Source organism: Lissotriton vulgaris, chromosome 5 (genome assembly GCF_964263255.1).
Source record: "Lissotriton vulgaris chromosome 5, aLisVul1.2, whole genome shotgun sequence".
Lineage (NCBI taxonomy): Eukaryota > Metazoa > Chordata > Amphibia > Caudata > Salamandridae > Lissotriton > Lissotriton vulgaris.
Window position 1 is genome coordinate 4355940 of NC_141693.1, and position 19981 is coordinate 4375920.

At 51.4% G+C, this 19981-nt stretch overlaps 1 protein-coding gene across 1 annotated transcript in view; it reads left to right on the forward strand.

Moving 5' to 3' along the window:
- The first annotated feature begins 1578 nt into the window (after nucleotides 1–1578).
- Nucleotides 1579–19981, forward strand: part of TAPBP (TAP binding protein) — a 110149-nt gene continuing 91746 nt past the window's right edge. The window contains exon 1 of the mRNA XM_086920617.1: nucleotides 1579–1803. Within this exon, the coding sequence (XP_086776743.1) occupies nucleotides 1749–1803 (55 nt within the window). The 5' untranslated portion in view covers nucleotides 1579–1748. The remainder of the gene's footprint in view (nucleotides 1804–19981) is intronic.

Here is a 19981-nt window from a genome sequence, read left to right on the forward strand (position 1 = left end):
TGGGTCAAGGTGTTCCTCAAGGCTCTATACTTGCACCCACACTGTTCAATCTCTATTTAGAACCACTGGGAAATCTCCTAAGTAAATCCGGGATTCACTATCATCTCTATGCTGACGACACTCAAATCTACCTCGAGGTTGCCTCCACTCACGATCTCTCCCTCCTAAGCTCTACTCTCGACTCCATTCAAAACTGGATGTCAACTCATCAACTGATTCTGAATCCCTCCAAAACTGAATTCCTCCTCTTCTCCTCCTCACTTTCTCCTCCCCCGGTTCAATCATGGATGGATCAGATGAATCTACTGAACAATAAACCCATCATTGTCGACAGCGCAAAATCCCTTGGTGTCATACTCGACAAAAAACTAAATCTAATCTCCCACATCAATTCCATTGCTAAGTCTGCTCAATACCAATTGTGCCTTCTTTGGGTAATTCGTCGCTTTTTCCCAGAGCAGGACCTTAAAACCCTGGTGCAATCGCTGGTCCTCTCCAGACTGGACTACTGCAATTCTCTTCCTACTGGCCTCCCCAAATCCCACTTGTCCCCCCTTAGATCTGTTCTCCATTCAGCAGCTAGTTTCATTTATGGGTCAAAAGAAGCGACCACATCACACCGATGTTATCCACCCTCCGCTGGCTTCCCATCGAGGCAAGATCTATCTACAAGACTGCCTGTATCACCCACGAAGCCTTGCACTCCTCCTCTCCTTGCTACTTGGCGAACAAGCTGACACTCTCTGGAGGCTCGAGACCTTCACGAAATGCGGAAAACCTACTGCTTAAACCTCCCACTTTCAAGATCAATGGCCCAATCCTTTTCAGGCAACGCAGTGAGAATATGGAACTCACTTCCGCCTCAGCTCCGGACCACCACCTCCTCCCAGGTCTTCAAAACGGACCTCAAAGTTCTCTTCCTCCAAAGACACCTCCTAAAGTAACTCACGCCCTCTGTATTATCTGAAGGAAGACTATTCTCCATGACTCCATGACTATGGAAGTGCCTTCCCAGTGTGCTCTTGTGGTTGGAGTGTTTGTCATTTATTGCAGTATTATCCTTCTACCTGTGTTTGGTTCTCTTTTGTAACAGGCACACGCCACTTTTCTCTTGTAACACACGGCTTGCTTCCTCTCACATTTTGTTTGCTTTTCATACTTGCACAAGTGCCACCATTGCCTACGTAGTTTGTTCTTGTGCCTGAGTGTCTAGCATATATTGCAGTATTATACCTCTAAATGTACTTTGTTTTCTCTTGTAACCTGCACACATGTCACTTTTCCCTCCTGTAATGCACCGTTTGCTACCCCATGTATTTTGTTTTCTCACAATTGTCACTTTTACCTCATGTAACTTATCGTCTGCTTTTGTATTTTGTTCATTTGTAATTTTCTGTTTCTATTGTGAAGCGCTCTGACGCCTTTGGGTAAAGACCGCGCTATACAAAAACGCATAAATAAATAAAAATAAATAAATAAAAAAGGCAAGCGAAGCATGGCAGGCCCTGGCTTCAGGACGCTCAGAAGTGAAAGTGAAAGAACTTTCGTGTGTTTACCAGCTCCCTCCCCACCTCCTGTAGTCATAGAGAGAGCGACGGCAGCACGGTCGGGGCACAGGAAGAGACAACGCAGCCGCTGGCCCTCCAAGCGTCGGAGACAGCCTGAGAGGCCGAGGATCACACGGCTCCTGGAGGCCGAGGATCACACGGCCCCTGCGCGTCTCTCGTCCTCTTCTCAGCACCCTCGAGATGGCGCCGCCCTCCACAATCTACAAAGTGTCTCTGCTGCTGAGCGCTGCTGCGGGTGAGTCTCTGAGATAGGGAGGGGGGGGGGCGGGGATCTCTCCCTCCCTCCCTCATGGTCGTTTTAAAGTCCTCTTTGCTGTCTCTTCCCGGGCTGCGTCCCTCCTTGCATCAAGGGGTCTCTCACTCTGTCTACTCGGGCGTCTCTTCATGAGAATGAATCCCTTGGCGGCCTCTCACCCCCAGCATGGCTGTCTCTTCCTGGATCTGAGGTCTCTTTCCCACTTGAACTGCCTTCCCTTTGCGGTGGATGTCAGTTTCTCCGTCTCTCTTAACAGCAGGTGTCTCTTCCGCCCCGTGCCCCCCCCCGTCTCTTTCCGTCCTGTCCCCGAGTGTCTCTTCTCCCTCGGCCCCAGTGTCTCATTCAGGGGATTTCCAGCTGCAGGTTTCGGGCTCCTTTCACTTTCACTTTTGAGATGAAAACTCATCTGTGGCCCCATCTCATCGGAAGGCCGAGATCCCTCATCTCCAAACCCAGCACAGGAGGGAAAGATGCCCCTCCCTCGCCCCCACCTCCCGTACACCTGCCCCCTCCTCCCGTACACCTGCCCCCTCCTCTCATACACCTGCCCCCTCCTCTCATACACCTGCCCCCTCCTCTCATACACCTGCCCCCTCCTCCTGTACACCTGCCCCCTCCTCTCATACTCCTGCCCCCTCCTCCTGTACACCTGCCCCCGCCTCCCGTACACCTGCCCCCTCCTCCCGTACACCTGCCCCCTCCTCTCATACACCTGCCCCCTCCTCCTGTACACCTGCCCCCTCCTCCTGTACACCTGCCCCCACCTCCCGTACACCTGCCCCCGCCTCCCATACACCTGCCCCCACCTCCCGTACACCTGCCCCCGCCTCCCGTACACCTGCCCCTCCTCTCATACACCTGCCCCCTCCTCTCATACACCTGCCCCCTCCTCCTGTACACCTGCCCCCGCCTCCCGTACACCTGCCCCCGCCTCCCATACACCTGCCCCCACCTCCCGTACACCTGCCCTCGCCTCCCGTACACCTGCCCCCGCCTCCCGTACACCTGCCCCCCACCTCCTGTACACCTGCCCCCCACCTCCTGTACACCTGCCCCACCTCCTCCTCCCGTACACCTTCCCCCTCCTACAGTACACCTGCCCCCTCCTCCTGTACACCTGCCCCCACCTCCCGTACACCTGCCCCCGCCTCCCATACACCTGCCCCCACCTCCCGTACACCTGCCCTGCCTCCCGTACACCTGCCCCTCCTCTCATACACCTGCCCCCTCCTCTCATACACCTGCCCCCTCCTCCTGTACACCTGCCCCCTCCTCCTGTACACCTGCCCCCACATCCCGTACACCTGCCCCCGCCTCCCGTACACCTGCCCCGCCTCCCGTACACCTGCCCCCGCCTCCCGTACACCTGCCCCCACCTCCCGTACACCTGCCCCCGCCTCCCGTACACCTGCCCCTCCTCTAATACACCTGCCCCCTCCTCTCATACACCTGCCCCCTCCTCCCGTACACCTGCCCCCGCCTCCCATACACCTGCCCCCACCTCCCGTACACCTGCCCCGCCTCCCGTACACCTGCCCCTCCTCTCATACACCTGCCCCCTCCTCTCATACACCTGCCCCCTCCTCCTGTACACCTGCCCCCTCCTCCTGTACACCTGCCCCCACATCCCGTACACCTGCCCCCGCCTCCCGTACACCTGCCCCGCCTCCCGTACACCTGCCCCCGCCTCCCGTACACCTGCCCCCACCTCCCGTACACCTGCCCCCGCCTCCCGTACACCTGCCCCTCCTCTAATACACCTGCCCCCTCCTCTCATACACCTGCCCCCTCCTCCCGTACACCTGCCCCCGCCTCCCATACACCTGCCCCCACCTCCCGTACACCTGCCCCCGCCTCCCGTACACCTGCCCCCGCCTCCCGTACACCTGCCCCCGCCTCCCGTACACCTGCCCCCCACCTCCTGTACACCTGCCCCACCTCCTCCTCCCGTACACCTTCCCCCTCCTACAGTACACCTGCCCCCGCCTCCCGTACACCTGCCCCCCACCTCCTGTACACCTGCCCCACCTCCTCCTCCCATACACCTTCCCACTCCTACAGTACACCTGCCCACACCTCCCGTGCCCCTGCCTCCCATACACCTGCTCCCTCCTCCCGTACACCTGCTCCCACCTCCGTACACCTTCCCCCTCCTCCCGTACACCTGCCCACTCCTCCTATACACCTGCTCCCACCTCCCGTACACCTGCTCCCACCTCCGTACACCTTCCCCCTCCTCCCGTACACCTGCCCACTCCTCCCATACACCTGCTCCCTCCTCCCGTACACCTGCTCCCACCTCCGTACACCTTCCCCCTCCTCCCGTACACCTGCCCACTCCTCCCGTACACCTGCTCCCACCTCCCGTACACCTGCTCCCACGTGCCATACACCTGCCCCCACCTCCCGTACACCTGCCCCCGCACACCTGCCCCCTCCTCCCGTACACCTGCTCCCACCTTCCGTACACCTGCTCCTACGTGCCATACACCTGCCCCCTCATCCCGTACACCTGCCCCCTCATCCCGTACACCTGCCCCCCTCTCCCGTACACCTGCCCCCGCCTCCCGTACACCTGCCCCCTCCTCCTGTACACCTGCCCACACCTCCCGTACACCTGCCCACACCTCCCGTGCACCTGCCCCGCCTCCCGTGCACCTGCCCCGCCTCCCGTGCACCTGCCCCGCCTCCCGTGCACCTGCCCCCTCCTCCCGTACACCTGCCCCCTCCTCCCGTACACCTGCCCCCTCCTCCCGTACACCTGCTCCCACCTCCCGTACAGCTGCTCCCACCTCCCGTACACCTGCTCCCACGTGCCATACACCTGCCCCCACCTCCTGTACACCTGCCCCCTCCTCCCATACACCTGCCCCCTCCTCCCATACACCTGCCCCCTCCTCCCATACACCTGCCCCCTCCTCCCATACACCTGCCCCCTCCTCCCATACACCTGCTCCCACCTCCCGTCACCTACCCCCACCTCCCGTACACCTGAGTGAGGGTCAGAACTGGTGGGGGCCAGTTGCTGAGTACAGCAAGTGGCCTGGAGAAGCTCACAAAGGCGGAATGCCTTTGAAGCTTCCACCTGCCCATCCTGGGGGCAGAGACCTAGCACCTCGCCCAGGATGTGCATGGTTGCAGGCCCAGGAGAGCGGCCCATATCTGCTGTGTGGCAGCCTCGGCAGCCACTCAGCCCAGACGTGGATTGTAGGTTAGGTTTCAAGGGGCATCTCTAAGATGCCCTCTGTGGTGCATTTTACATTCAATCCCACACTGGCATCAGTGCGGGTTTAATGTGCTGAGAAGTTTGGTATCAAACTTGTCAGCCTTCAGTGTAGTCATTATGGTGCTGTGGAGTTCTTAATGACAATCTCCCAACACCATATTCTCTTAATGGTATGACTGCACTTGCAGTGCCCAGGAATGGCTTTGGGTACTGTATGGGCACAGGGCTCATGCACCTGTGCCCACACCACTGGCATAGATCACCCAGCTAGAGGGGTTACCGAGGTATGCCAGGGCAGTGGGTCTTGTGGGCATGGCACACAGGGAAGCGTAACCACAGTATACAGGGAGACCTTTCCCCCCAACCAGTGCACAGCAAAATGTTTGCAGTTCGGCGTATTCTACTCCTTTAGTCATTCCTTATTTTGAAAATTTATGTCCATATGCTTTTCAAATTTTTTTCAGACTCCTTCTGTTTTGAAAGTCCACACGTGGGAATTTCACGCCATTTTCCCAAGTTTCTCTTGTCCCAAAGTGCCCATCCGGACCTCAATGAAGAACACGAGTAAAGCGACTGATGCTGGTTGCAGTTGTGAGGAGGGGAGGGGAGAGGAGTTGGCCTAACGGTTAGGGCGGTCGACCTCGAATCTGGAGAACCGGGTTCGAGTCTCGGCAAGGACGCTGAACATCCTGTGTTTCTGGGCAAATCACTCAATCTCCCCGTGCCTAACAAAAATGAATGTGTCCTCATGTAACGCAACTGGTGCTATGTAAAGCGCGCTGATACCCGATACCGGGTCAAGTTCATGCTATGTAAAAACTCTGTTTAAAAAAAAAAGATCTAGCCAGGTGATAAGGAAGACCGGTCCTGCCAATACTGCCGGAGTGGGAGTCGAACCTCCATCGGTGCATGCGGGCAGAGGAGCGGGTATATAGATCGTGGGGATGTCCCTGCAAGTTTGAACGGTTCTGGCACCCTTGGCGAGGAGTCAAGGCCTGTGACTAAGTGGCAGGGCCCACCAGAGGTAAGTCCCGGGGGTTTCAGTGGTGTGGATGGCTTGGGTGAGGTGGCCGTGAGGCGTATCGGAGTGACCAGAGGGAAGGCGGTCCCTATGGGGAGTGAATGCACGCCATCGTACTGAGAGGTGGCAATGGGGACGGGGGGAGTGGTACAGAAACATGGGTGCCATAATACAAACTTGAAATAATGCCATCTGTCGTGGGTGAGGAGGTGGGACTGTTGGGGGTGGGGGGGAGGGGGGGAGTTAATGGTATGTTTCATGGTGGGGTCAGTTAGCCAGATGCCGATCATGTGTCCTTTAAATTCTCCTGAAATACTCTTTGTGCTATACTGATAAATGCTAATAAACAGAGATAAAAAAGTTACTAAATAATGCTACAGTACATGTTCCCGCGCAGTTGAAGACCCTCTGCAAAGGTTGACTGTTCACCTTTCAGTTGTTTATTGCTATACTTCTGTGTTAAATCTGCACTAATGAGGTGCAGCCCAGGCCCCTACAGTGCTAACAAGAGTAAAAAACATAACAAACTAATGCTATACAAAATGTGTTTTATTGCACCACATAATCTGCCTTATCTTGCTGCATAAGTCAACTCTGCTGCATAGTTTGGTTCTCCCCTTCTGCATTCATTCAGTGACACTCTTTGTTCAACCACCTCTACTCGCAATGGGCTGGTCATACCTCAGTTCGATAAAGAGCCCACACGGGTGATGCAGTGTGGAACGATAAACCCACAGTGGCAGTAATGCTAATTATCGAGACTTACCTCAGACGTAAGTAACACAAACCAAGAGACGTCGGATCATCCTCGACTGCAAACTCAACATCACAGCTCAAGTCAACGCCTTCAGAGCCTTATGCGTCTGCGGATTGAAGATACTGGGAACATTTTCAAATGGCGCCCAGGGAACACTCAGAAAATCATCACCCACACTCTCATCACCAGCAAGCTAGACCACAAGGTCGCCCTCTACACCGAGAACAACAAGCATCTCATCAGGAGACTGCGGAATGTTGCAGGGTGGTTTTTTCACCCTGCTTAATTTTAGCAGGTGTGCTGCTATTTAAAAGCAATAAGACACTTGTGTGAAATGTAGGCACTGAGTTGAAGTGCCAATTTTATTCAAGAACAAAGTTAAACAAAAAGTGTCGAAGGCAAAGTTTCATTTCAACAAATAGCTTCATACAGTCTATAGTAGATTTTCAAGTGTCTAAAAGACACACCTCAAATAATAAAATGTACCAGCTGGCCTCCACCCACGTCTTGCCTCATGTTGTTGCTCTAGCTCAGGGGTGTTTTTGTGTCTGTGTTGGTTCACTGTGCAGTGTACAACAGAAATGCCAGTTTGAGACCAGTGGGGCTTGGTATCTTTGTTTTTCAAGATAACAGTGATCTGAAGCCTGTAACTCCTTTACATGGGGACATGTATGTTCCTAGGTGGATGTGAGGCCTATGGAATCTAGTGAATGTTTTTAGAGAGAATGGTCAATTTAACATATCCCTATATTCTGGCTCGTAGGGCCTATAAGGGTCTCATGCTACAGGTGTAGGGCAGGAATTTGTTTAGTGCATTTGTATGGTAAAACGGGATCCTGCTTCAGGAGCATCTAGAACTTGGCCGCCAGAATCACTTCCGCCCTCCCACGACACTCACATGCCTCACCTCAAGGAGCTGCACTGGCGACCCATACCCAAATGAACACATTTCAAGCTCCTCACCCAAACCTTCAAGGCACTCTGGCCAGCATACCTCAACAATACCATCTGCTCTCACAAGCCTCCCAGTCACCTCACGGTGGCAAGACTCCTACTTACTCACAACTCACGCATATGGAAAAGCAGGTCCAGCGGTGGAACCTTCCCCTACATCGCCCCGGAAGCAGGAAGTGACGCGCCGTTACATATTTCAGCCTCCTCGTTGCGTGAATCCACAGCTGAAGTTCTGGCTTTACTAGTAACCTTACTATGCCCTGGGTTTGCTAACCTCACACCTGAAACAACAAAACACTGATAGATGGAGGGTCTCGGGGAATGGTTTAAAGACCTGCGGGAACGAAATCCCAACACAATCATATATCAAACAACAAGTCTGCGGGTCCATCAAACTCCCTGAAGAGGGTTCATGAGCACAGACAGTACAAGCGGACGGATCCCACTGAAACATGGAAAAACTTCTACTTTAAAGGATGGAATCCCATCATCCACCGAGGGCTGGGGGTCGCGTAACTAGTTAGCATGGAGGGGTCTCGTTCGTTATCGGAATTAACCAGACAAATCGCTCCACCAACTAACAACGGCCATGGACCACCACCCACAGAATCGAGAAAGAGCTGTCAATCTGTCAATCCTTTCCGTGTCCGGCCGGGTGAGGTTTGAGTCAAATTAAGCTGCAGGCTCCACTCCTAGTTCATTGTCCGCACTGCTACAAGACATTTACTGCGAGAGTCAGAGGCGCAACTAGAGCCACATTTCGGGGGGGGGGGCTAAGAAAACATTTCGGGGGGGGGCTGAACCTTTAATCAGTAGGCAGAGTGGAGCTGCAGGGGCTCTTAGAAGGAGTGAAACAACAGCAAGGCCTAATTAACATTCAAATGGTCTTTTAAAGACCTGTGAAACGTTCGGGTGCGGCACTGTGTGTGCCCGGGATCTGTCTCATCCCGGGCTGCCACACACTTCTCAGCTCTGTTACAATACATTGAAAGGGAGAGTATCAGCACTTCTCAGCTCTGTTAGCACTTCTCAGCTCTTTTACAATACATTGAAAGGGAGAGTATCAGCACTTCTCAGCTCTGTGACAATACATTGAAAGGGAGAGTATCAGCTCTTCTCAGCTCTCTTACAATACATTGAAAGGGAGAGTATCAGCACTTCTCAGCTCTATTACAATACATTTTAAAGGGAGAGTATCAACACTTCTCAGCTCTGTTACAATACATTTAAAGGGAGAGTATCAGCACTTCTCAGCTCTGTTACAATACATTTAAAGGGAGAGTATCAGCACTTCTCAGCTCTGTTACAATACATTGAAAGGGAGAGTATCAGCACTTCTAAGCTCTGTTAGCACTTCTCAGCTCTTTTACAATACATTGAAAGGGAGAGTATCAGCACTTCTCAGCTCTGTTACAATACATTTAAAGGGAGAGTATCAGCACTTCTCAGCTCTGTTACAATACATTGAAAGGGAGAGTATCAGCACTTCTCAGCTCTGTTACAATACATTGAAAGGGAGAGTATCAGCACTTCTCAGCTCTGTTACAATACATTGAAAGGGAGATTATCAGCACTTCTCAGCTCTGTTACAATACATTGAAAGGGAGAGTATCAGCACTACTCAGCTCTGTTACAATACATTGAAAGGGAGAGTATCAGCACTTCTCAGCTCTGTTACAATACATTGTAAAGGGAGAGTATCAGCACTTCTCAGCTCAGTTACAATACATTTTAAAGGGAGAGTATCAGCACTTCTCAGCTCTGTTACAATACATTGAAAGGGAGAGTATCAGCACTTCTCAGCTCTGTTACAATACATTGAAAGGGAGAGTATCATCACTTCTCAGCTCTGTTACAATACATTGAACGGGAGAGTATCAGCACTTCTCAGCTCTGTTACAATACATTTTTATGGGAGAGTATCAACACTTCTCAGCTCTGTTACAATACATTTAAAGGGAGAGTATCAGCACTTCTCAGCTCTGTTACAATACATTGAAAGGGAGAGTATCAGCACTTCTCAGCTCTGTTACAATACATTTTAAAGGGAGAGTATCAACACTTCTCAGCTCTGTTACAATACATTTAAAGGGAGAGTATCAGCACTTCTCAGCTCTGTTACAATACATTTTAAAGGGAGAGTATCAGCACTTCTCAGCTCTGTTACAATACATTTAAAGGGAGAGTATCAGCACTTCTCATCTCTGTTACAATACATTGAAAGGGAGAGTATCAGCACTTCTAAGCTCTGTTAGCACTTCTCAGCTCTTTTACAATACATTGAAAGGGAGAGTATCAGCACTTCTCAGCTCTGTTACAATACATTTAAAGGGAGAGTATCAGCACTTCTCAGCTCAGTTACAATACATTTTAAAGGGAGAGTATCAGCACTTCTCAGCTCTGTTACAATACATTTAAAGGGAGAGTATCAGCACTTCTCAGCTCTGTTACAATACATTTAAAGGGAGAGTATAAGCACTTCTCAGCTCTGTTACAATACATTGAAAGGGAGAGTATCAGCACTTCTAAGCTCTGTTAGCACTTCTCAGCTCTTTTATAATACATTGAAAGGGAGAGTATCAGCACTTCTCAGCTCTGTTACAATACATTTAAAGGGAGAGTATCAGCACTTCTCAGCTCTGTTACAATACATTTAAAGGGAGAGTATCAGCACTTCTCAGCTCTGTTACAATAAATTTAAAGGGAGAGTACCTGCACTTCTCAGCTCTGTTACAATACATTTTAAAGGGAGAGTATCAGCACTTCTCAGTTCTGTTACAATACATTTAAACGGAGAGTACCTGCACTTCTCTGCACTGCTACAATACATTTAATGGGAGAGTACCAGCACTTCTCTGCACTGATACAATACATTTAATGGGAGAGTACCAGCACTACTCAGTACTGCTACAACACATTTAATGGGAGAGTATCAGCACTTCTCAGCACTGATACAATACATTTAATGGGAGAGTACCAGCACTTCTCAGTACTGCTACAATACATTTAATGGGAGAGTACCAGCACTCCTCAGCACTGCTACAATACATTTAAATGGAGAGTACCTGCACTTCTCAGCACTGCTACAATACATTTAATGGGAGAGTACCAGCACTTCTCAGTACTGCTGGAATACATTTAATGAAAGAGTTCCAGCACTCCTCAGCACTGCTACAATACATTTAATGGGAGAGTACCTGCACTTCTCAGCACAGCTACAATTTATTTATTGGAAGAGTACCAGCACTTCCCAGTACTGCTAGAATACATTTAATGGGATATTATCAGCACTTCTCAGCAATGCTACAATACATTTAATGGGAGAGTACCTGCACTTCTCAGCACTGATACAATACATTTAATGGGAGAGTACCAGCACTCCTCAGTACTGCTAGAATACATTTAATGAAAGAGTTCCAGCACTTCTCAGCAATGCTACAATACATTTAATGGGAGAGTACCTGCACTTCTCAGCAATGCTACAATACATTTAATAGGATAGTATCAGCACTTCTCAGCACTGCTGCAGTAAATTTAATGTGATAGTATCAGCACTTCTCAGCACTGCTGCAGTAAATTTAATGGGAGCGGGCTGGCACTTCTCTGAAGCAAAAAGGTCCTCTGGATAGTTAGTGCCTGCACTTCTATCTTTCCATTTAAAGCACTGTCGCTGCCCCTATCGTGTACACACTGCATATGTGTGTCCTGCACCCACACGCCCCTCTTCTATGCATATCGTGTACCCAGGGCCCCACTTGTTGTATATGACTTGCACCCACAACCTCGCTGCACGTGTCGCGCACCCACAGGCCCGCTTTCTGTATATGCCACGCACCCACACGCCTTGCTCGCGGCAAGTGCCACGCACCCACACGCCTCGCTCGCTGCACGTGTCGCGCACCCATGCACCTCGCTCGATGACGTAGCAATCACCCACAGGCCCTGCTTGCTGCTCGAGTCGTGCACCCACACGCCTCACCCTCGGCTGTTCTAGCTGTACCTTGTACATGCAAGTTGATGGAGCCTAAAAAGACATCTCCTGAGGCGGAAGCCGGGAGGAACGCTCGCTTGTTTTTAATCAAAATTTGGAAAGCTAGCTGTTGTTTTTTACCTGTGTTGCACTCGCTCCTGTGCACTCCCCCTCCTTAACTTGCTGAAAGTCGACCCGGGCAGCCGATCTAAACGCTGGCTCGGGTCAGATCGCTCATTTGCCGCCATTAGCCGGGAAGCCGGGCCACGCCCACTGCCCTGAGGCCACGCCCCCCCTGGTCGCTACATAAGTCGCGCTGCACACTGAGCCCGCATTAGCCCAAAAGGCATCTCCTGAGGCGGAAGCCGGGAGGAACGCTCGCTCGTTTTTAATCAAAATTTGGAAAGCTAATTGTTGTTTTTATCTGTGTTGCACTCGCTCCTGTGCACTCCCCCTCCTTAACTTGCTGAAAGTCCACCCCGCGCACGCCGATCTAAACGCTGCCGCGGGTCAGATCGCTCATTTGCCGCCATTACCCGGGAAGCCGGGCCACGCCCACTGCCCTGAGGCCACGCCCCTCCCCTCCCCCCTAAAAGGATGTGCCTTGGCCGGACGCGCGCTGAGGGCGCGCCGCCAGTGTGCCGAAGGCGTGCCAAATGTGAGCCCGTCTGCGCCCGTCCGCGCTAGGACGGGCCAGGGGCCCAGTCCCTCTGCACCTTCAAGCTCGTCACCCCTCACGTACTCTGCAGGTACACTACAGCAGCACCTCATGTCTAGTACCCCCGACCCCTGCCTCCACTCAATCTCTCCCGAAGAGCGCCTGAACAAATGCAACCATTGCACATTCAGACTCACCCCCCACTCCCCCCCCAAAATTAGCACAATCAAAATGGCCCTGCTTAACTGCAGATCCATCCCCAAACACAGCACCGAAATCAACCTTCTAATATTGGATAACAATATCGAAGTGCTGTTTCTAACAGAAACCTGGATCAACTCGGCATCAGATCCAGACATAGTCCACTCCTTACCCCCGGGCTACCTAATTAAACACCTAGACAGACCTTTAGGGCCAGGAGGTGGCATAGCAATCATCACCAAAGCCCACCTCTCCTGCCAATTCAAGGACAGCTCAATCCTTGACTGCGAAAACATTTATTTCTCCATTCACCTTTCCCTGGAGAAAACTTTGTCGGGACTTTTGATCTTCCGACCCCCGGGCCCACTCGGACAGTTCCCTAACTGACTGGTGGACATTCCCTAGCCTGTCTTTCCTCCAACTTCACAGTGCTAGGAGACCTTAACATTCACTTTGATGAACCAGGGAACAAATTAGCGGGAGACCTCAAAGAACATCTAGCCGCACTCAGCCTCCCTTTTAAAAATCTTCACCCCACCCACAATAAGGGCCATCTCTTGGACCCTATTTTCTCAAACATCCCGGAACTCACCACATCTCTACCCCTCCCCATCCCCTGGACAGATCACCACATGATCCTTCTCAAACTCCCAATCACCACCGAACCCACCCACAGCCTTCCACCCCAAGCACCCTCTCGTCCGTGGCACAAACTAGACACAGACGCTTGAACCAGCCAGCTGATAGCCTCCATTCCCACCTTAGATCCGGACCCCTCTCTAGCAGACACCCAAATTCGATCCTGGATAGAAACAACCCTAGATTCGGTCCTCCCCTGCAAACACCTCCCCAGTAAGAGGGGATCATTCAAGTCCCCTTGGGTCACTCCGGAACTGTGTGAGCTACGTAAAAAATGCAAAAAACTCGAACGCCTCTGGAGGAAAGATTGGGCCTCAAACAGCAAAGAAACTTATAAATCATCGATGAAACAGTATAAAACCCTCATAAAAATACGCAAACTGCCTATTTCGAAGGGAAAATTCTAGCTGCAGCCAACTCCTCCAAGGAGACTTACCGTATAGTACGGTCACTTATGAAAGTCCCCGAACCGCAGCCTGCCGCGGATCCCACCGGCGCCAGATGCTCCCAACTCGCCGAGTTCTTCTCAGCTAAAATTCTCAAGATCCTAAAGACCTTCCCCCAACTCCACCCCCGACCGACCCTCCAGCTCGGCCCATCAACCAAGACGCCCTTTCCCTGGATGCCTTCCTTCCCATTTCCATCGAGAGTTTGGAGGCCACCCTCAATCATGTGAAAAGTGGGTCCCTGAAAGATCCAGCGTCCATGAGCAAGCTGAAATTAGTTTCTCCTACTATATCCCCCCTCCTAACCAGGCTAATAAATGCCTCCCTCTCCCAAGGGTCAGTCCCCTCCAACTGGAAAAGTGCAATAGTACGCGCACTCCTTAAAAAAACCCCACCTAGACCCCACAGATCCCTCAAACTTTCGACCTATCTCCCTCCTCCCAGGCATCAGCAAAGTGGCAGAAAAAATCGTGAACGAACAGCTTTCAACATTTTTAGAGACCAACAACCTCCTCTGCCACTCCCAGACAGGGTTCAGACCAGGACAGGGGACTGACACCGCCCTCCTGGCCGTGACAGAGGAGACTAGATCCATCTTGGACACAGGGGGATCAGTGGCAGTGATCCTCCTGGACCTGAGCGCCGTCTTTGACATGGTGGACCACACCATCCTCCTCCACCATCTCCACAACACTGGAATCTCTGGGACCGCCCTGGCCTGGCTAAAATCGTTCCTGGAGCATAGGACCTTCCAAGTGGCCGACAGTCATGGCCATTCCAAAGCTCTTCCCCTTCGATGTGGGGTTCCTCAGGGATCGTCCCTGAGCCCCACACTTTTTAAAGTTTACATGGCCCCCATAGATGACATAGTCTCACCATTTGGCGTAAAAGTGGTCATGTACGCCCACGACACCCAGCTAGTCGTCTCCATCAATCAGGCCGACCAATCCATGGAGAACCTAGCTACCTGCCTGCATAACATATCCAAATGGATGGGCGACTCCCGATTAAAACTCAACGGTGAGAAATCGGAGATTATGCTCCTAGGCAACCCACACAGACTCCCTAAATCCCTCGCCTGGCCACCCAGCATGGGCACCCCCCCCCCCCCCCCACTCCAAAAAATGAAATCAAGAGCCTGGGATTTTGGCTTGACCAGGACCTCAGCTTCAGATCCCAAGCGAGAAAGACAGCCGGCACTTGCTTTGGTCTCATGCGAGCTGCCCGGAAGATCCTCCACCTCACCCCCCCAGTCTAGAAAAATTCTCATCCAGGGCCTTATCATCTCGAGACTGGATTATGGACACGCCCTATACCTGGGCGCCCCAGTAGCTGTCATAAAAAAACTTCAGCACGTACAGAATGCCGCAGTAAGACTCCTCACGGGAATGAAATCAAGATGCTCGGCTAAGCCCTCTCTCAAAGCTCTTCACTGGCTCCCCATCCAGGAGCGTATCGCCTTTAAGACCTTATGCATTTCCCATAAAATCTTACAAGGTAAAGGTCCACCCATACTAAAACCACTCATCCAACCTCCTAAATCCACCAGACAGCTCAGGTCGGACTCCCTTTTCCTTGCCAGCATCCCCAGAATAAGAAAAGCGCGCACGGGCGGGCGCCGCTTCGCATACAACACCCCTAAGCTCTGGAATAGCCTCCCCCTTAACATCCGTAAAGAAACCAACCTGCTGTCATTCCGCAGGCTACTGAAGACCTGGCTCTTCCCCCAATAATCCCACCTCAGGAGCACTTTAGGCTGATACTATAGCGCTGGGACGCCCTTGGGTAGCTACGTGCTTCATAAATCAAAATCAAATCAAAAATCAAATCACACTGCTCTACAGCGCTCTGCCACCACCTAATTATACCAGCCAGCGCTGCATAATAAAATAAAAACCTGTTCCACACCATACGAACGGTTCACATCTCACACCAGAGGGCTGCTACTCTCTGACCTCCTGTAAGCAGATGACCTTGTGCTGGTTAGTTGAACCCCTACTGATCTCCAGCATCTATTAGACACAACCAGCAGATATTCAGCAAGCAATGCTTTAACCATCAATGGTGATAAAACAAAGGTTATGAGGATCAACCCAAGAAAGGAACCCTCTCATTTTTGCTGGCACATGGCTAACTTAACAGCAGAAGTAGTTGACCAATGCAAATACTTAGGTGTGATAATAGACAATAGAGGTACATTCAACTCACAAAAAGAGGCCATCAAAAGAAGAGGCAACTCTATTGCGGCAGCAATGAAATCTATAAAACATAAAACTACCGGACAAATCGTACTAGACTTCTACAAGTCGGGCAAGCAAAGCTCATTCCGGCCATCACTTATGGGAGTGAGTGCCTGAGGGGAAGAGATGAGGCTCTACTAGACAGCCCTGCCTCAAGAGCGTCCAGAATGATTTTTAATCTACCGAAGTATGTTTCGCCGGCCCAAATAAGGCTAGAATTTGGCCAACAAAGCCAGCAATTAGCCCGGAAATGAGCTTATGCCAAGAACTGGTACAGGGTCAAAAGGACCGAAGCAAGAACATTGAATTACTATCTATGGAATGAAATACATCGACATAGCCCGAGCTGACTACTATGCACGGGAGTTCCAGGCGAGCTCTAACCCGTCCAAACTTGTTTTTAAAGTCTTGAAGGAGCTCATAGTGAACAGACTTCCTGTTACGGAGATTTGTTCCCTTGCCCACTGTGAGTCGTTAGCCAGCTTCTTTGTGAAAAAAGTAAATGCCATCTATCGCTCTTTTCCCAAAGCTGACCCTGACAGTACGACCTTAACATTGCGTACTTCTCAGTGCTTGGCCTCTCTTCCCATACCATCGGAACAGGAGTTTAATCTCCTAGCGGCCAAGGTCAAGTCTGGCTCACCGGATGACCCTTTGAGACCGGCCCAGTTTCTGGACTCGGCGTCCTTTTGCCTTCCTCCTATCCGCCATCTGGTGGAGCAATCCCTTACCACCGGTTCAGTCCCACCTAGCTGGAAGGCTGCCTGTGTCATGCCCATCATAAAGAAACCTGGATTGGATCCGTTGAAGCCGGAGAGTTATCAACCTATCTCCCTCCTTCCCTGGGTGGCAAAGATCACAGAGGCCCATGTGAATAACATCTTAACAAAACATCTGGCTTCTGCACACCTACTGGATCCTACACAGAATGGTTTTAGACCTGGACATAGTACAGAGACGGCACTCCTATATATGGTTGAACATCTCCGCTCAGTACTAGATGCAGGTTAAACGTCGGCACTGGTCCTCTTGGACCTCAGTGCCGCATTTGACACTGTATCCCACACCATTCTTATTCGAAGGCTTGGTGAGGCAGGTATCTCAGGCAGGGCGTTGGACTGGTTCCAATCGTTCCTTTCGGAACGATCCTTTCAGGTTGTAGTGCCACCGTTCAGATCTAAGCCTCATGCCATCACCCAAGGTGTCCCGCAGGGCTCGGCGTTGAGCCCCACTCTCTTCAACCTCTACGTTCAACCTTTGGCGGAGGTTGCGAAGAGTTGGGGTCTCACTATGGTATCGTACGCCGATGATACCCAGTTGGTGGTGGCTCTTAACGGGGACTCTGACCAACTGGCATCAAACTTTGCGGATGGTCTGAGGGCTGTTGCTAGTTGGCTTACGGCCAACTGTTTACAACTCAACGCCCTCAAAACTGAGGTGATGGTACTGGGGAAACATCCTGATCTGTGGGGTGCTAGCTGGTGGCCTAAGGAGCTGGGACCTCCCCCAAAACCTGTTTCCGAACTTAAAAATCTTGGCGTCTGGTTAGATTCCAAACTAACCTTCTTGTTCCATACTAAGAAGGTGGCATCCATGTGCTTCGGCATTTTGCGTGGTTTGAGGCCTATCCTCAAATTTTTTGATGCCCCCACTTGCCAGATGGTGATCCAAGCTAGCGTATTATCGAGGCTCGATTACGCGAGCTCACTGTTTTTGGGCGCCAACCAGGCGGAAGTCCTGCGACTCCAACGGGTGCAGAATGCGGCAGCCAGGGCCCTGGTGGGCTTGCCGCGCTTCTGCTCAGCCCGCAGTACAATCTTCAAATTTCACTGGCTACCAGTAATTAGACGCATAGAGTTTAAGACCCTTTGCTTTGCGTTTAAAATTCTTAAAACTGACACTCCCACCATCCTCCAGCACCTTCTGACTTCGTACACCCCTTCGCGCAGCCTTCGTTCTGCCGGCCAAAATCTGGCACTTGTTCCTCGTTTCCAAAAATGTAGACTAGGTGGCCGATCGTTTACGGTGTTGGCCTCCAAATTGTGGAACGCACTCCCTGTCTACATTCGCTCTTTAGAAGACCTTTTGGCCTTCAGGAAAGCTGTTAAAACTTATTTTTTTCCTCTGCCTTACTAATTACCCCCTATTTTGTCTGTGTGGTTAGTTATGTTACCTTTTCCTGTTATAGCGCCGGGACGCCCCTTTGCTGGGGCAGCTGTGCGCTCAAAAACTCAATTAACATAACATAACATAGGGACTGCACAGACATGAGCTATTTGATAGCATCAAAGGAGCGTTTGGGCCTGGAGGAACTTTGGGCGGTCTCAGGGTCCTATCATTGTTTTAAAAAAATCGTAAATAAGACTGTGAAAAAACAATCTCTAGTAGAAGACAAGGCCGCACTCACAGAAAGAACCCACCGATGGTCCATTATGCAAACCTATGTCAAGTCCTCTCCGCAATCTTACCTAGGCGTAGGTTTCAACCGGAGGAAGAAATAAAAATATCTTAATCTTCGAATGCGGTACAATAGGGGGTGGTGATGGACGGAGCATCTGAATCAATCAAACACTCACACCCAGTCAAAAGATCTGGGTTTAATCCATCACCGTTCTTTAGCCCACTCTGCCACCCCAGTTCAGACATGGCTATATGCAAATCAGTCTGACCCTGTGCCTCATGGGAACAGTCCAGCCTGAACTGCCAAGCCATGCCTTCCCTGGACCGGAAACAAGCTTCCGAGGACCGGTTTCTGGCATTCCAGCCGTCTTCAGCCCGGCTTGCTTGAATCCAGTGGCAAAGTGAGCAAGGGACTCACGTCTGAGCATACCCTGCCACTCTTATGGTGGCCAAAAGCGGTACAAAACGGGATGGTGATGGACGGAGCATCTGAATCAATCAAACACTCACACCCAGTCAAAAGATCTGGGTTTAATACATCACCGTTCTTTAGCCCACTCTGCCACCCCAGTTCAGACATGGCTATATGCAAATCAGTCTGACCCTGTGCCTCATGGGAACAGTCTAGCCTGAACTGCCAAGCCATGTCTTCCCTGGACCGGAAACAAGCTTCCGAGGGCCGGTTTCTGGCATTCCAGCCGTCTTCCCATGAGGCACAGGGTCAGACTGATTTGCATATAGCCATGTCTGAACTGGGGTGGCAGAGTGGGCTAAAGAACGGTGATGGATTAAACCCAGATCTCTTGACTGGGTGTGAGTGTTTGATTCAGATGCTCCGTCCATCACCACCCCCTTTTGTACCGCTTTTGGCCGCCATGAGAGTGGCAGGGTATGCTCAGATGTGAGTCCCTTGCTCACTTTGCCACTGGATTCAAGCAAGCCGGGCTGAAGACGGCTGGAATGCCAGAAACCGGTCCTTGGAAGCTTGTTTCCGGTCCAGGGAAGACATGGCTTGGCAGTTCGGGCTGGACTGTTCCCATGAGGCACAGGGTCAGACTGATTTGCATATAGCCATGTCTGAACTGGGGTGGCAGAGTGGGCTAAAGAACAGTGATGGATTAAACCCAGATCTTTTGACTGGGTGTGAGTGTTTGATCGATTCAGATGCTCCTTCCATCACCAACCCCTTTTGTACCGCTTTTGGCCGCCATAAGTGTGGCAGGGTATGCTCAGACGTGAGTCCCTTGCTCACTTTGCCACTGGATTCAAGCAAGCCGGGCTGAAGACGGCTGGAATGCCAGAAACCGGTCCTCGGAAGCTTGTTTCCGGTCCAGGGAAGACATGGCTTGGCAGTTCGGGCTGGACTGTTCCCATGAGGCACAGGGTCAGACTGATTTGCATATAGCCATATCTGAACTGGGGTGGCAGGGTGGGCTAAAGAACGGTGATGGATTAAACCCAGATCTTTTGACTGGGTGTGAGTGTTTGATTGATTCAGATGCTCCGTCCATCACCACCCCCTTTTGTACTGCTTTTGGCCGCCATAAGTGTGGCAGGGTATGCTCAGACGTGATTCCCTTGCTCACTTTGCCACTGGATTCAAGCAAGCCGGGCTGAAGACGGCTGGAATGCCAGAAACCAGTCC